General features: G+C 34.2%; 1 protein-coding gene across 4 annotated transcripts in view; it reads right to left on the minus strand.

Moving 5' to 3' along the window:
• Ube3a (ubiquitin protein ligase E3A) overlaps positions 1–18,890 on the minus strand; it is a 93,208-nt gene that overhangs the window by 63,296 nt on the left and 11,022 nt on the right. For 3 of the 4 annotated variants that reach the window (XM_052712404.1, XM_052712405.1, XM_052712407.1), the window contains exons 2-4: positions 15,320–15,383; positions 13,059–13,178; positions 9,456–9,500 (exon numbers count right to left, since the gene is read on the minus strand). In XM_052712404.1, the coding sequence (XP_052568364.1) occupies positions 9,456–9,500; positions 13,059–13,078 (65 nt within the window). In that variant the 5' untranslated portion in view covers positions 13,079–13,178; positions 15,320–15,383. The remainder of the gene's footprint in view (positions 1–9,455; positions 9,501–13,058; positions 13,179–15,319; positions 15,384–18,890) is intronic. The other variant, XM_052712406.1, reaches the window with a different exon arrangement.

Genomic DNA, 18,890 nt, shown 5'->3' on the forward strand with positions numbered 1-18,890 from the left:
GCCTAAGAGTCTAGAGACAAAGGTGAGTGGTAAGAACTTTCTAATTCTGGAGAGTTGGGCCACCGTATCTTAGGCCATCTTCAGCCCTTCAACAGCTATTCATTGCCCACTTCTGTATACTACCTAACATCCTACTTAACTTTGGGTAAAATCTTTTGGGATGTTAACAGATCTAACTTCCACCAAACTAAAAATTAATAATGTCATTAGATAGCACCTGAAACATATAGCAGAGTGTTCCCCATTTTGCTGTAACCCACTTTTGTGATGTTTCCATTAATGTGTTTGAAAAGTGCCAGATTTACATGAAATTCATAAATACATATGTATGTAACAACAATTAACAAAAAAAAAGGGCCATAAAAGCAAGTAAGTGTGTATGGAAAGGTTTAGACAGGAAAGTAGGAAATGATGAATTAATTTTTTTTTTTTTTTTTTTTTTTAAGATTTATTTATTGATTATGTATACAGTGTTCTGCCTGCACATATGTCTACAGGCCAGAAGAGGGCACCAGATCTCATTACAGATGGTTGTGAGCCACCATGTGGTTGCTGGGAATTGAACTCAGGACCTCTGGAAGAGCAGCTAGTGCTCTTAACCTCTGAGCCACCTCTCCAGCCCCTATACTATAATCTCAAAAAATAAAAGTAAATAAAAAAGAAATAGAACACAAGTGAAGAAAAATCTGAAACCCTGATCAAAAAAATGCTTCATTAAAAATAAATAAATAGACAGGGAAAAGAATTTAGCTACGATGTCTTATTTTCCCAAGTATTTGGATATAAAACTACTTATAAAATTCACATTTTTTTCATTTCAAATGAAGTTTCTTTCAATCAAAGAAATATGCAGTATAAAGTAACAATACTGAACTTGACTTCTAATACCTGTAGGTTTTTTTGCTTGTTAATTTTTTTTTCTGGTTTTGGAGTAGAACATGGTAAGCATTTAGATGCATCTAGTAAACACATTATCTACAAAGTTTGTGAAAAAAACACTAATGTGCTAAAAAAACAAAACAAAAAAACCACACACATACTTCATGAAAACATTACCAAGACAAGTTAGAACATGTTATTTAGGGTGTCCTAAAACTTCACATTTTCTATTTTCTATATGGAGATTTCTATTTGGCTCTACAATAAACCATCTCTTGTCCCTTTACAGTGATTTTAGCTGTTTTTGTGTTGACATTGCTAATTAATCCTCATAATAATCTGAAGTAAGAGACTACAGTTAAAAAACAAATAGAAGACCTTGTGAGTAAAAAGGTTCTGCTTTTCATTAACTTGAAAGAGCATCTCTTTTATTTTCATTGATTTCTCTAGGCACTGAATTGCACTAACAGCAAATAAACTCTATGTGCTAAAGGTAAATTATCTTCACTGACATTCCCTAAAAATCTTTTGATGAGAAGAAAATATAAATGAGTAAAATTTACAGTTCACATAAAGACTAAAAGTCTTTCCCTAGATAAACCTCAAAGAGAGTAACCAAGTATAATTTACTGAGAAGACTTAGCCAGTTTGTTTATTCAGTCATTTCTAATGTAAACTAGGATATTTCTTAATATTTAAAAGAGAAGCTATAGCTTTTATGTTTGATAAAGCTGAAAAATGAACAGATTGTGATTGACATCACTTCCATATCTAGTGCTTTACACTGTCTACTCACATGTATCAGGAGATAATCAACTTCCATGTCATAGTCTACTATGATCTACTGTGCTTTTCTAAATTTAATCACACTTCACATCTCCCATCACCTTAACGCTGCACTCCAATAATACTGAGCCTATGCATAGTATAGTGGAATTGCTGGTAATAAGTATTCTTCCTATTGAAAACACCATGGTCCTTAGTTATCACAGTTCATGCCCAAAGCTTCCATTTACATACCATTTCTATATTCCTACAGCAATCACTCCACTACTCCACATTAACTCCACTTCCTTATTGTATCTTCTAAACTACAAAATTACAAACTCAATATTGTCTAATTTCTCTTTAACAAAGGCAATAACAATAACTTACTGTTTTTAGTCCGTGTTTTTCTAGTTATCTGACTTTGAAAAAAAAAACCATGTTGGACAACATACATTTCTTCTCCATTCCATATTAGGCTAATCTGCTTAAAGGACCTACAAAAGTTCAGTAGAACCAAGAGTATGATGACAAAACACAGAAAGGAAATCCTTTAAAACAGAACCACCTATGATTAAAGGTAGTTCTTTTATTTAAAAAAATATTTGAGATATTAATTGGTGCATACTTATATATTTGGAAACGTGCCTATGTTAAACATCACACAGAAACTAAAAGTATCCAACCTTATAACCAGAGTTCACTCTGATTAAAAGGCTCATCTCTCCCAAAACAATCTGAGAAAACATTCATGGAGCATGGAGCACAGAGTAAAGTGACTTGCCAAATGGCAAATATTAAGGATAAAGATGTTAGACAGTATTTCCCATACTCACAGGGGCTGAGACTATATGACAGAGTTAAATAGATACCACATAATCTTTTCGTGCTTCTGAGATACTAAAAATTTTTCATACATTTAATGATTTTCACTCTTTCATACAGTAAGCATTATTGACTACTAAACTACATACTTCACTAGGTGTTCAAAGTAGCTTTAGTTGTGAACTTAATATACCCTAGTATGACCTAAGAAGAGAGTCGCAATTTGGGGGACTGCCTAGATCAGACTGACCTGGGCTGTGCACCTGGGGGATTGTCTTGACTGATACTGGAAGGCCCCAACTACTGTGAGCAACACCATTCCCTGGGCAAGTGATCTTGGACTGCAAAAAGAAGTGGGTAAGCTAAGCTTAGGTCTTCAAGCTGAGTCAACAAGTAGCAGCATTATTCCATACTTCCAAGTTCTCTCAATTGTGGCCTATAACTTGAAAGCTGAAATAAACCCTTTTATCTCCTAAGATACTTTTGGTCAGAATGTTAAATATCAACAGAACACTAGGTTCTCATTCTAGTGAGAGCTTAAAAAAAATCAAGTGATATTAGATATTATAAAGATAAATAGTAAGAACTAAGATGGGGCATAATTATACTTTGACAAAGTTAATCAGAAAAGACATCTCTGACAAAACATTATCTAATTCTGGAACAAATAAAGAAGAAAAAGATGTGGGTAAGCCAAGAGAGGGAAGAGATAGCAAGTACCAGGCTTATGAACTCAAACGTTGCAGGATAAGAACATAAAGCTAGTGCAGGATGTCATATAAATTAAAGAAGCCAATTCATACAGGGCTATCTCAGTTTCAGGGTACAGTTTAAGAAATGGCAAGTCTTTGAAAACTTTTGAGTATAGAAAAGATAGTTTAACTTCAGTATCAAAAAAAGCATATTTAGTTGTTTCTAGAACAAATATACTGAGAAACAATGACATCCCTTATCAAAACAAGATGGCAATGGTACTTTAAATGTATCTTAAGTGGGTGAATTGTATTTTGAAGATAAATCCAGCAGGTCTTACAAATGGTTCCAAAATGAGACAAAGAGAAACTGAGGATGCTTTCCAGGATTTGGTTAATGGACGTGGAAAAAAAAACTACTGAATATGATGCAAAGGTCTATAAAAGAAGATTTGGAGGAATTAAGAGCATACAAATAACAACCCTATTTTAGATTACTCAATTTCTGTTTGTGTGTGCCGGGGGAGGAGGATGTATGTGTGTGCATACATGTGCAGGTATGCATTACCTATGCATGTGCAATCAATGCCCAACTTCATCTTCTATTGCTCCACATCTTATGTTTTGAGACAGGGTCTCTCAGCAAATCTGAAGCTCATTGAATTGTCTAGACTCAACAGTGAGTTTCAACAATAATTCTATTTATGTCCCTCCACCAAGAGTGAGATGAGAAGGCCACCTCACACTTTTTACATAGGTTCTGGGAATCTGATTCACAAACTTGTAGAGCATCTACTATACCAAATGAACAAACTCCTTAGCCCATTTTCAGCTGCCATCTGATGTTGCGGTTATTTAGAGCCAGGGTCTCATGTAGCCTAGACTGGCCTATGAGTGAAGCTAACCCTACACAACCTCCCAAGTACTGGGATTATAGGAGTGTGCCAACATGCCCAGAAAAATATCAAGATTCTTAAAAACCCTAAATGTACAAATGTCTAACATGAAGCTTTCATATAACCTGAATACCTTCTGGCTTTCCTTCCAGTTCTATTAGACTCATAGGCTAAAAGGACATTTTTTTCTACCCCATTATATCACCAATAAGGTGACATCAATGTCAGTGTGCATGTTAGATCCAAGTATAAGAATACCATTATTCATTTATCTTAAGCATATTAAACACCATACCTATGATTACTGAAATTTTATCAGTCTGTTAAAAACTTTCATTCATGCAATAATTTTGATATATGAAGACACAGGTGTTTTTCCAAAATTTTTATTTTTGTTGACAAATAAGAACTGCATATATTCACCTCACATACACAGCATATTTGCAAGAATACTTAAAATTTTGCTTTTAGAAAATATTCAAGAAAACATACATTAATAAGTCACAATGTTGTGCAACAGGTTTCCTGAACTAAATTCTATCCATTTTCAATTTTGTATTCTGTGATAATCATCTAGTCTACCCTGAGTAACAAACACTTTTAAAAAATCAATGTTTTTATATTTTAATACATGTGAGATCATGCAGCACTTGTTTTTCTGTGCTTGACTTATTTCATTAACTATGAACCATCAATTCCATCCATGTCACAAACATAGGATTTCAGACAATTTTTAATGGTTAAATAATACACCACCATATATATATCAACTTTCATTTATTTACCCACTGACAAACACTGGTTTATTTCTGCTTTCTGGTTACTTTAACTAATGTTGCAAACAACATGAAAATGCAGGTATCTCTTTCAACACACCAGTTTTATCTCCTTTAGCTATATATTTCTATAATGTAATTGCTAGGTCATGGCAATTCTACTTTTAAGTTTTTGAGGAACCTATTATTTTTCCGTAATTGATCTAATTTACATTTCTTCCAATTGTGTACAAGATTTCTGTTTGTTAAAAAAATCCACTATCATGAACATTCATATTTTTATAAATGACCATCCTAGTAGGTATGAGGTGGTATCTCATTGTCGCTTCAATTTGGATTTCCTAGATGTTTATAGAGATTAAGAATTTTTTTCTTACGAATTTGAAGCTGGGTGTGGTGACACACACTTTTAATCCCAGCACTCAGTAGGCAGAGGCAGGAAGTTTGAAGCCAACTTGGTCTATAGAGCAAGTCCCAGAACATGTAGAGCTACACAGAGAAAACCTGCCTCGAAAAGCAAAACAAACAATCAAACAAATAAATACAATTTTTTTCTCAGATAAACTTGAAAGAGAGCAAGGAAAGGTGTATGTGAGAGTTTGCAAGGAGTAGCGGGAAGGGAAAAATACTTTAATTATAATCTCAGAATAATTATTAAAAAGTAAAAGATGAATTTTTTCTTATTTAGCCACTTTGCCATTTGTACTTTTTTTTCCTTGTGTTGGCCACAGCAGAGCCTCACTTTTCATCCTCAGAAACGTAGCATAGAGCTTACCAATTAGACTAGCCCCAGAGATCCTCCTATGTCTTCCTCTCTGCACTAGGATTTTTTATGTGTACACTACCACATACTGCATTTGTGTGTTGTCATTATTTTATCAAATCAGGTCCTTATGCTTGTTAGGCAAGCACTTCACCTATTGAACTATCTTCCTACCTGTATTACTTTATCAGAAGCAACTATTTAAGTCCTTTGTCTACTTCTTCAATCAGCTATCTGACTTACACAATTTATGTATTAACTCCTCAGAATGCAAATGCTTTCTTTCATTTCAAATTATACCTTTTCATGTGCAGAGAGCTCTTAAGTTTGGTATAATCCCATTAATCTTTTTGTTGTTCATATCTAAAAAAATTCACAAACACTAATATATATAAGTCTGTCCTGCCTTCTTACAGTGGCTGACAGTCATTAAGGATATTAACTATGTACATAATTTCATTCTTCTATTTATGCATACCCAACTTTTCTCAGCATCATCTACGGAACATATTGTTCTTTCTTCTGCAAGAATGATCAGTGCTCTTAACAGCTGAGCCAGCTCTGCAGCCTCAAGAATCCTTGACTTAGAGAGTAAGGCAACATGGTTCCTGATGTGAGACAGATTTGGCTTGTTTTTGTTGTTCTTTGGTTTTCGAAACAGGGTTTCTCTGTGTATCTCCGCTGTCCTAGAAGTTGCTCTGTAGACAAGGCTGGTTTAGAACTCAAGAGATCCGCCTGCCTCTGCCTCCTGAGTGCTGAGATTAAAGAGATGCACCCCCATACTAGACTAAGATAAATCCCATTTAATTATGGTGAATAATAATTATGTGTTGTTTAATTCAGTTTGTTATTACTTTCTTGAGAATAACAAGAAAATTTTGTTACTAGCCTATAATAGTAGAGTTTCTCTTTTGTTTTCATATCAGAGTAATTATTGACTCATAAAAATAGTTTGGAAATCATCAAAATTTTGGATCGAGCTTGGAAAATATTATTATTAGTTCTTCAAATGTTTAGTGGATTTCAGGAATGAAGACATTAAGTCTGGGCTTTACCTGACAAGAGAATGAATTACTGCTTTAACATCTTGTGTCAGCAAAACCTTCTTAACCATGGCCTTTAGTAATAGTATGTAAATGCAAAATGCTCTAACGCTAAAAGTGTACTGTACACACCACTAACAATAGTCTGTCCTGGCTATTCAGCTAATATTCAATCTAAAATATTACTCATTAGAGACTACTTAAGAAGTCTCTGAAAATTACAATCACTATGAAGTTTCTAAGCTCAGCTGGACACTCAGTGCATGAAACTTTGAACATTTAGTCTGCTTTTTTACCCCAACCCTTTCCTAGCTTTTTTAAGTTTTTAGTATATTCAATCCCAACTCAATTATTCTAATTACAGTGTTACACAGAATACCATTAAAATTTTTTTATAAAAAGATACATGGGAAACTGGCAGTAGTGGTGCACACCTTTAACCCCAGCACTCGGTAGGCAGAGGCAGGTCAATCTCTGAGATTGAGGCCAGTTTTGTCTACAAAGTGAGTTGGGGTAGCCGGGGCTACACAAAGAAACCCTGTCTCAATGAAAAAAAAAAAAAAGAGAAACCCTGTCTCAATGAAAAAAAAAGGGGGGGGGTTTACATGGGGAAGGCAGTTCTTCAGTTCCTGCCATACTTGCAGCTATCTAGGTATAGATAATTTGTAAAATAAAAATAAATTTGTTCTCTTTTTAAGAATAAAATCAACAAAAAAAAGCTACTTGGTTACTAAACTATATTTAAAATACCACCTCACATCCATTAGGATGACTACTACTCCCCCAAGAAATTTTTATACACTAGCCAAGTTGTAGAAAAATTATAATGCTTTTATTGTAGGTAATGTAAATAAAATGGTATAGCTACTGCTTAAAACAGTATGGTATGTTCTCAAAATATTAAACATAATTACCATGATATAATAATTACATTTCAGATATAGACCCAAAAGTACTTTGGACAAGGTCTCAAAGAACTGACCCATGCTTATAGCAACATTATTTGCAATTGCTAACATAGAAATAACCCATTAGCAGATAAATAGATGGACAGAATACAGCATATAGAAGCAAGTGAAATTATTCAGTGTAATAGGAATTTCTAGTATTTTGATACACATGAATGAACTTTGAGGATGCTATGCTTAGTTTAAAAAAAAAAAGCCAATCATTAAAATTAAAAAAAAGCTGTCGTGACTGCACTTACTTGAGGTAGTTAGAAGCACCAAAACTCAGACAAAAAGCAGAATTGTAATTGCCAGTCACAATGGGAACAAGAAGTCACTATTTAATGCATACAAAGTCTCAGCATTGTAAAATACAACAGTTCTGATGATAAATGCTCAAAAGCATTAATGGCCACAATATCACTGAATTGTATACTTTAAAACAGCAAATAGTAAATTTTCTACATTTATAATTGTTTTAAAGTTACCAGAGAAATTACATGGTCATATAAATTTAAAAAATATATTTCATAGTCATTTCTTGGAATTCACAATGTACATAAGCATTTAAAATGATGTAATCTGCTTTCAGTAAAGAAAACCTTGACTTTTTCAACCACATTCTTCTTTTTCTTTTTTTCCTGGTTTTTCAAGACAAGGTTTCTCTGTGTAGTTTTGGTGCCTGTCCTGGATCTCGCTCTCTAGACCAGGCTGGCCTCGAACTCAGAGAGATCCGCTTGGCTCTGCCTCCTGAGTGCTGGGATTAAAGGTGTGTGCCACCATTGCCCGGCCTCAACCACATTCTTAAACACAGCTCCACATACCTACCTTTACCTCCTAATTTCAGAAGATAGGGATGTGTGTATTATGCATTTGTGCAGGTATATTAACACATGTGTGGGGGTTATATGTAGAAGTCAAAGGCTGACACCTAGTGTCTTTATCAATTGTTCTTTATTTGCTGAGGAACTCTCTCACTATACTCAGAGCTTGCCAATTCTGCCAACCTAGCAGCCATCTTGCCTCCTACTCCAGTCTTCGTACTTGCAGGGCAGGTGCGATATTCACCAAGTCACTGCCACAGTCTCTTGCCTGAACCCTTGTAATGATGATTCTTATCTTCATTTTTCATTCCTCATTGCCAAATTTTGAAATGGTCTCAATTCCTTAATCTTCCCTGTACTCAAGTGTCCTGCTTCAGAATCTTGCCCATGACTGCCTAGAAAACTAGTCAAACTTCCAGCTACTTAATTCCCAGTAACATTTCAACACTAAACTAGTTTTACCTAGTTATGCCAATTTTCCTACTATCTGCACTAGATTTCCTACTATCTGCACTATTGCAAAGTTTGGTACTCCTCTTTATTCCTACTGTAACCCAACTACGATTCTATCTCAATAATTAAAAATACCTGTTTATGCTCTTTCAGATGGTAGGAACTAATTCTCAGGCATCTTTATATCTAAAACACAGGAACTGATGACTTATATTTAGAGTAAACAGAGGTCATATTTAAACAGTCATCATTAGTTATAAATTAGTCAATAGCAGGCACTAAAATGGCTGAGCCTTCCTATCATTTCCCTATTTACCCACAACTGGTAAGGACACAAAAACATAAGAATTGAGAATCACATATGCAATTATCTACTTCCCATTGGACATATAATGGTTTGCAGAGGATGGAAGTATTTGGTAAGGGGAGAAGTAGATATTTTCTAATCTCTAGATAAAATATTAAGTTTTTTCTTTTTTTAATTTTATTTTATTGATTTATTTATTGTTTTACTTTAAGCCTGGAAGTATTTTCAAATAAAGCAGTGTAGGGCAACTTAAAACACACATAGCCTGAACCAAGTTATACTTACATTCGGCTAGCTTCAATGTCCTCAGACTGGGATTCTCCTGGTGATCTGTAAAATGTAATTAAGGACAAAGGTTAGTGAATTCCAAAAAGGGGTAGAAATGTAAGTAGGGAAGATAAATTTGAAAGCAAGACTTAAGTTCTAATGAAAGGGTATTTTAAAAGATTTAAAAATGAGAAAACAAAACGGTTAGATCAAATCAGTCATAACACATTTAAGGACAAACTTTAAAAGCCTTGATGCTTTTTTAAAAAAAAGAAATTGGAATCATTAATATTAGATATCAGATCACTGTAAACCATAATGATTTACAAAGTCAAGCATCTATGAAAAACAAAACTGTAACTTTCTATCAAGTTGGGTTGCCTGCATTTACAAATAGGTATTCATTGTCTTGAAATTAAATGACGTGTTAGCAAACTGTAACCTGGGCAAACACACCAAGGTATGGAATAAACACCTGATTTTGGAAGTAATGTTTTACTGAGACAGTCACATGTATTTAAACACTGTATATGTATACTGAAAAAGCAAGGTTAAGTACTTTCAGGAAAGACCAGGTTTTCCTCAAAACCTAAACTATTACACAACTCCCTTAAACATTATCTGCCAGCTTCTGCTCTAGACAATTCAAACTAAAATATAATAGTGTATGTAAATCTTAAAATATTTAAATTCTATGTACCATTCTAATCATAATTACTGTGGTCCAACAAGGAAATTAGATTTCTCTAAAAAACATTTATTTGTCATCAGTATGTACAATGAGTATTATATTTGTTAGATAATTGTAAGCTAGTTTTAGCTTTGATAGCTGCTGGTTATTTTATTTTTAATATATTAGCTAATATAGAAAATGCATACATCTAAAGCATCAAAAAGCATCCCATTTTTATTGGGTTGGAACATAAGGCAATTTTCCCTATACCTAGTACATGGTTAAAGAATGAATTCCAGAGTGGACACAGCAGCACTTTCCTATAATTCCTGTACTCAGAGGGTAATCCAGGATCATACATATTTTGGAGTCAGCCTGGACTAATAGTGAAAAAATCTGTTACTCTGTTAGTTTTTATAAATCATTAAAGTGTGAGAGTCAATGTTCTAAGATGAACTGATTTTAATACCTATTTATAACATTTCAAATTCCCAAAATGGGTTAGAAAAAAAAATAAAAGATTAAGTTAAAATTTTCAAATTGGTATACAAAGACTTGATTTGTGAATTGTCACTGACTTCAGACTTTACAACTTAAACAAAAACCGTTTATAAAACAGTTTATTTTGGCTCACTGTTATGGAAGTAATTTTTAACAAAGAACCTTAAGGGGCTGGAGAGGTGGTTCACTGGTTAAGAGCACTGGCTGCTCCCAGAGAATTAAGGTTTAACTCCAAGCACCCACACAGTTGCTCTCAACCATCTTTAACTCCAGTCCCAGCCCTGGTGCCCTCTTCTGGCCTCTGTGGGCACCAGGCACACATGTGGTACACGTACATACCTGTAAGCAAAACACTCATACACTTAAAATAAAGAAGTGAAATTTAAAATAAAAAAAGAATCTTAAAGATTACTGTATTCATTTCTTTAGTGTCAAAAAATTCACTTCTTTGCTAGATCTTCAAAACAACAGTCACTGCAATTCATTTAGATTCCAAATTAGTAACACACACACACACACACACACACACACACACACACACACACACACACACACAGAGAGAGAGAGAGAGAGAGAGAGAGAGAGAGAGAGAGAGAGAGAGAGAGAGAGAGAATAAAAGGCATACTTAATTAAAAACAGACCCAAAGCTCAAATATTTTAGATTTTCTTAACAGTGTATTTATATTTTCTGTTTAACACAAAAATACATAGGAACTGAAAATTGGGGCTTGGTAGTGACAATAAATGCAACACTTTTCCACCCTCTTCCCCCCAGGGAACAAGCAAATCATCTGGGTCATACTGGTTTCCACCAGCCTTAAATAAATACTCCAAGATTATTCTCAAACTTACATCCCATACAAAAGGACTAGAAGAGCTAAAATATGATGATAACCCATATGTACTAGCTAAGTCATTTTTTAATGTGCCCCTCCAATATTCATCATTAGACTGTGAGGTAAAGCTGGCTTTAAAAAAAAAAAAAAAAAAAAAAAGGAAACCTGTAAACAATGAGAAAGACAAATTACAAACTTTTAAACAGGTTTTAGAAAGCAAAATGTTCAAACAGGGAAAGGGAAAAGTTTAGGGAATGATGATGGAAAAAATATTGGAAAAATGTAAGACAAGAGGGAAAAAAACACATCTCAGGAAACATTATAGAACTATTGCTTCAAGATCCTAAAATGGGATATAGAGCAAATATATCTACAAATGGCCAACTATAACTGTTTTCCCAAATTCTGTTCCCTAAACAGAGGATGTGAACAGCAGAATCATAATGCCAATAAAGTATTGTATATATACGATTTAATGTTTACATATATTAGAACCAGCTATTAAACACTATTAAGCCAAACTAACAACCTAAAACAACCCAATCCAGCAAACAGAGAAAAAAAGGATTCAAAGATTATTATCCTAAAATTATTTTCTCTCGGTCTCTTAGACATAGCATAGGCTGCTTTCATTCAAACTGCAGTTTTATTTTAGTCAAAAGAAAAGTAAATATACAAAACAGAAATATGTTATTGATAATTATTGTGTACATCTGAATAATGTCTACTCTCAGACTACTTCAACAATATTTTAAGTTACTAAAATATACCCTAAAACTAGAATTAATTCTCAAAACTATGAGTATATATAACACCTACTAACAGTTCCAAAGCTGTACTTTGGTTCTTAAAGAGCTTATGGTTTCTTTACTACCAATGCACTGGAAATAAGAATACAGTACAAGCTCCTAATTTTACCAAATTCAAAATTTAAAACCAAAGTTAAAAAAAAAAAAAAAAAAAAACTGCTGACCCAAGTTATCCTGAAGTTTGCCCAAATAAAAAATAAATAAATAAATGAAATTAGAAAACTGAAACATACCTAGTAACGCTGAATAGTCTTAAAAGCATCAATTTTAGCTATTAACCTGAATGACAGAAAATGTGATCACAAAACACCCACTAATCTGAACAGTGCAACATGAGCTTGCAAATCTAACCTTTTAAGGATGTAAAGCTGCACTTTTAACTCCACTGTAACTCTTGAGGAGAAAAAGTAGACTAGTTTTACTAAAGGTACAACACTTGTAGGGAGGCATTTAAACTTCTACCACAAAAGAAGGTTCACTTAAAAACACTAATCAAAGCATTTTCCATGTATTTCTTAAAATCTCTACAATGTAATCTTCTTTTTTGAGAAACACTTTCTTATTTAGCTATATAGAAAAACAGATCTTTGATGACTACTTATCTTCATGAATGGAAGGGCAGGAAAGAAATTCACTATAATAAACATCTTAGAAAGGAAATTAAATGGAGAAATAGCTCAATTCTTAGTCCTCTATTCTTAGCAGTATTCCTGCCACCTATGCATTTTCTTCATTTTTACAGTACATATTTCACTTTATAATGACAGCCTTTTAAAGACTGTAAAATAACATTCAAAATTACCTTTTACAAGCTGTGGCCATTCGGTGACATCAGGGTGATAACAGCTTTGAGTCACTGATTAAAAACAGGTTGTCACACCAGTCTAGCTGCTAACTTGATCTGAACGTAGGCTTAATAATTCTAATAAATTAAACAAACCTTTAGTTAGAACACTAGCATAAACCCAATTCATTGTTCAAATCATAATCTTCAAAGCTTCAAATCAGTTGTCAATATAAAATTAGAAAAATTACCATAGGAAAACCTTTATGGACTATTTTCCAGTATATTGTTTTCTTAAACGATCTCATCACTTGAAAAAATGAGGAACGTTCTCAATCCAAAACTTAAAAATGCTCCAAAAATCCAGAAAATTTTAAATATCATGTCAGCAACTCAAAAAGGTTTAGATTTAGGGATATTTCAGATTTTGCATTTTCAGATTCAGATTAGATATGCTTAACCAGTAAAGTCTATAGAAACATGCCAAAATCTAAAAAAATTCTTAAATCTGAAACAAATCTGGTCCCAAGCATTTCTGATAAAGATAATAATCCCTATTTTTCAATGTTTATATGGTTTACAAAGTACAATGATCAACAATACCCTTATGTTTGACTGACTTTAGTTAGCTCTACGTGATCAAAACACTATCAAGACACTATAAGAATAATAATAAGCAGCCTCAGAGTGATTAACCAACTTGCCCAAGATTTTACAACTAGTGTTGAAAGTAATATTAAAACCATGACTGACTAACCTTCTACTGATTATTAAAATTTTGCTATGGCTTAGTTTTGCTTTAGAGACTTTTGAGATATAAATAAGCAAAGATTTAGAATATGGATTATGGCAATAGTTAAAATGAGACTGATTTAATAACAGGAGTCTTAAATGGATAGAGAAATCATCTACCAAAAAGGCAAATTCTTGATGAAATAGTTGCACACACACACATATTCTGTATTTAAGTAGAATCATCTAAAATTAACTTAAAAGGGTTGTATAAGAAAGTGTTCATTCTCAATCCCATTAGACTCAATTCTATGAAATAATATGGCAAAATATGAATGTACACCCTTATTCTTCAAGTACCTTAACTCACATACAAAATTTTAACCAAATTTTTCTGATTCAAATTACATAGTACTCCTTAATCATACTATAATTCTGTCAAAATGCCTTATGTCAGGAATATATCAGTACTGAGAAATCATTTTATCCAGTTAGTTTTTCCCACAAACATCTTTCATTGATCCATACACACAGAACAAATTTCAATGAACTAAAGAAAAGAAGTATAAGATTAGTAAGGGGAAAGCCCCTTCACAATTAACATCCTCAGACAGCAATACAAACGAGGTGACTAAAAGCCTGAATCAGAACCCAATTTAAAATAGGAAGGTATCTGAGAATCTCAAAGGAATTATTGAAACATCGATGTTTGAGCCCATATTTTTGCTAGTGTTGGCCTGAGTATATACATAAGCAACTTTAGGGGATTCCAATAAGTAGCATTTATAATCTCTGTAAGAAATAACTCAATTTCCCAGATTTTCCTATCAGAACTATGTCTCCTAATAACAACAAAGGCATCACTGAGATAGCAAGGGACAGAGGAAACATCCTTAAAATGCATGAGACAGTTCCCTTATGTTTCTCATGAGACTAATAGCTTATGTGGATTGAGAATATTCAAATGAACCTAACTTCCCACTTAAAAACACAAAAATGGCAAAAGTGAAAGTAAAATTGATCAATTCGTTAAAGAACTACACACACTCTAAAAATTAAGTCAAGCACTCTCTTTTAATCTTTTCCTTTTTTATGAGGTAGAGTGCTCAGCTGAACACTGGTTCCAAAGCCAATCTGAGATTCCACTCTCTGCTTGATCACTTAGGACCTGGGAAATCTTGGGCAAGTTAGATCACCTCTCTAAACCCCAGTTACCTTACAGATAGAATTAAGACCATAGTATGCCTTGTATATAATATGCCTGCAAATAAATCAGATTCTTCACACCCACAGTCTAACAGCCAAATCTATTTCCTAGATCTTCTTGTCCATATTACTTTATGTCTCTTAGTACAGTAATCTCTTATACATTCTTTCAGCACCCCACTTATATCTCTCAGTCTACCTGGTAGCATACTCACCACTTAACATGATCCTTTAAAAATGACAGGCGCTCAAATTTATTGAACGCATTATGGCATTATGCTAGCCATGACATTAAGATAATTCATGCAATATGAATTTCAAAAAATAAAACAGAAACATACCATATTTCAGCAAACTTCTGAGGAGCTGGTGAATTCTAAAATCAGGCTCTTACAGATTTTTAACCTAAAATATAAAACACCTCACTCAATTCTTTTAACATAAACAACTGGATAGTCTTTCAGAAAAAAAATGAAATTAATTTGTTATAAAATAAAAGCAAATCCATCTTTAATAATACTTATAAAAATCCAAAAAATATACTGAAAGACAAATTACCCTACTCCTGTTACCAAGATAAGTAGCAGGGTAGCTAAGCAGGCTGTGATCCAAATATTTTCATCTGGGAAAGCATGTTTCCCATTTTCATGTACAAAGATTAACGCTCCTCATTTCCTTAGCCTCCTTACAAATAAGATGAAAATTATGAAAATTGTCACATACCTCAAATCCCTCCAGAAAACTATGGTAATTCTGCTTTCAGATAAACTCTATATGCAAAACATCTGCTGTACAAAAACATAGATGCTTATCTACTTACTACCTCTCAGAGTTGTAACCATGGCTAAATCCTATGACCTCTCAGTCTCTCAAGTGTTAAGTGGTTGAATTAAAGAAAATGTACTGAAAGAATATAGATGCCTTCCTGGCACATAACGGGGTCACATTACACTGTAACATTACTTAAGTAAAGTACTCCATATATATCATAAATCTTTACAAATAAAAAACAACAAAAACACCCAACTTAATATCACCATGCACAAAACTAAAGTCTATGTGGATCAAAGACCTCAACATAAATCCAGTTACACTGAACCTGATAGAAGAGAAAGTGGGAAGTAGCCTTGAACGCATTGGAACAGGAGACCACTTCCTAAATATAACACCAGTAGCGCAGACACTGAGAGCAACAATTAATAAATGGGACCTCCTGAAACTAAGGAGCTTCTATAAGTAAAGGACACAGTCAATAAGACAGAACAGCAGCCAACCCCACATCTGACAGAGGGCTATCTCCAAAATATATAAAGAATTCAAGAAACTAGACATCAAAATACCAAATAATCCAATTAAAAAATTGGGTACAGTTCTAAACAGAAAATTTTCAACAGAAGAATCTCAAATGGCCAAAAGACATTTAAGGAACTGCTCAACTTCCTTAGCCATCAGGGAAATGCAAATAAAAACGACTCTGAGATACCATCTTACACCTGTCAGATGTAAGATTTTGATCAAAAACACTGATAACAGCTTATATTGGCAAGGAAGTGGAGTAAGGGGAACACTCCTCTACTGTTGGTGGGAGTTGTACAGCCACTTCAGAAATGAGTAAGGCGGTTTCTCAGAAAATTGGGAATTAATCTACCTCAAGACCCAGACATAACATTCTTGGGAATATACCCAAAGGATGTTCAATCATTCCACATGGACACTTGCTCAACTATGATCATAGCAGCACTGTTTGTAATAGCTAGAACCTGGAAATAACCTAGATGCCCCTCAACCAAAGAATGGATAAAGAAAATGTGGTACATTTACATAATGGGGTATTACTCAGCGGTAAAAAAAAAAAAAATGACATCATGAAATTTGCAGGCAAATGGATGGAACTAGAAAAAAATCATCCTGAGTGAAGCAACTCAGACCCAGAAGGACAAACATGGCATGTACTCACTCATAAGTGGATACGAGAGGTAAAGCAAAGGATAACCAGGCTACATTCCACAACCCCAGAGAAGCTAAGTAACAAGGATGACCCTAAGAGAGACAAGCATGCATCACCCTAGGAAGAAGAAATAGATAAGATCTCCTGGGTAAACTGTGTGTGAGGGAGAGAGGATGGGGGATGAAAACATGAGGGAACCGATGGTGGAGTTGGGGAAGGGAGGGATGGGAGAGCAATGAAGGAGTTATTTTGATAGAGAGAGCCATTATGGGGTTAGGGAGAAACCTGGTGCTAGAGAAATTCCCAGGAATCCACAAGGAGGACCCCAGCTAAGACTCCTAGCAATAGTGAAGAGGGTGCCTGAATTAATGGTCATCATAGAACCTTCATCCAGTAACTGATGGAAGCAGATGCAGAGATCCACAAACAAGCACTGGGCTGAGCTACTGGAGTCCAGTTGAAGAGAGGGAGGAGGGATTATATAAGTAAGGCGGGGTCAAGATCATGATGGGGAAACCCAGAGACAGCTGACCCAAGCTAGTGGGAGCTCATGAACTCTGGACTGAAAGTTGGGGAGCCTGCATGGGACCAAACTAGGCCCTCTGAATGTGGGCAACAGTTGTGTGGCTTGTTTTGTTTATGGGGCCCCTCACAGTGGGACGAGGATTTATCCCTGATGCATGAACTGGCTTTTTGGAGCCCATTCCCTAGGGTAGGATACCTTGCTCAGCCTTGATGTAGAGGGGAAGGACTCGGTCCTGCCTCAATTTGATATGCCAGACTTTGTTGACTCCCCATGGAAAGCCTTACCCTCTCTGAGGAGTGGATGGAAATGGGGGACATAAGAGGAATGAGGTGAGGGAGAAAGAACAGTGGTTGGTATGTAAAATGAAAAAAAAATCAAGAAATAAAATAATAAAAATAATAAAAAAAGAAAAATGTACTTAGGCTTCCCTGCAGTGTTTCTGATTCAGTGCAATAAGAATGCATGAATTTGTATTTTTAACACATTCTAAGTGATCTTAATATCATAACCATATATATTTAACATCTTATCTCTAGCATTATAACCTCCAACTCCCAATTATCAAAGGTATAACACCATTTCAGTAAGTCAGCATCTAAAGTAATTTAAAATTAAAAATAATAATCTCAATTATCCCCCATAACACCCCAAAAAGCAAAACAAAAAACAAAAAACAAAAAACAAAAAAAACCACTCCACTCTATATATCTATATATCACCAATCTCATTGTCCTAAGGGGGAGAAAAATCTTGTGCCATCACGTTCCGCTATTTCTATTTAACCTAACCACTATAAGTCTTCAAATTCTTCATTCAAAACATATCAGTTAGATTTTGATTGTATACTGGTAGCTGAAAACATCATAGTAAAGAAATTATACATGATTTCTTATGTTGTGGGCGAGATGAGGATAAATTTAAAAAAAAACACAATAAATAATTACAATTCAAAGTAAAAGCTATGAAGGAGATTCACAGACAGTGATGCTATTATAATAGAATCCTGACTTAACAGGGGAAAAAGAAAGTCTATCCAAGAGCTTAGATTTATCACAGACTAAGTAAATCCTGTGACATACTGGTAGGATTCACAGGCCAATAACTCAAATCAGAAAATTTAAATAAGACTATAGAATCTCTCCTCCCAAGTAAAATATATTTCTCACTGCTACAAATTCTACCTCTGGAATTCCCCCACAATCCAACACTATCCCTAAGAATTCTTTTGACGGGATTTAGTTGCTTTCAGAACAAAGTTTAATCTCTCTATCACAACATTTAAGACTATGTAATCAAACCTTGCTAGCACAGCTTCTTCTTCCTGACTAGATGAAACATTAAGAGTATGTCAATCATTCATTTTTATACTTCCAATCCTTAAAAATGTTTAAAGAATAAAATAGCTCATAAAAGAGAAAACTTGGGTGGCTTGCTATAC

Source organism: Peromyscus californicus, unplaced genomic scaffold, assembly GCF_007827085.1.
Source record: "Peromyscus californicus insignis strain IS unplaced genomic scaffold, ASM782708v3 Scaffold_4__1_contigs__length_199733344, whole genome shotgun sequence".
NCBI lineage: Eukaryota > Metazoa > Chordata > Mammalia > Rodentia > Cricetidae > Peromyscus > Peromyscus californicus.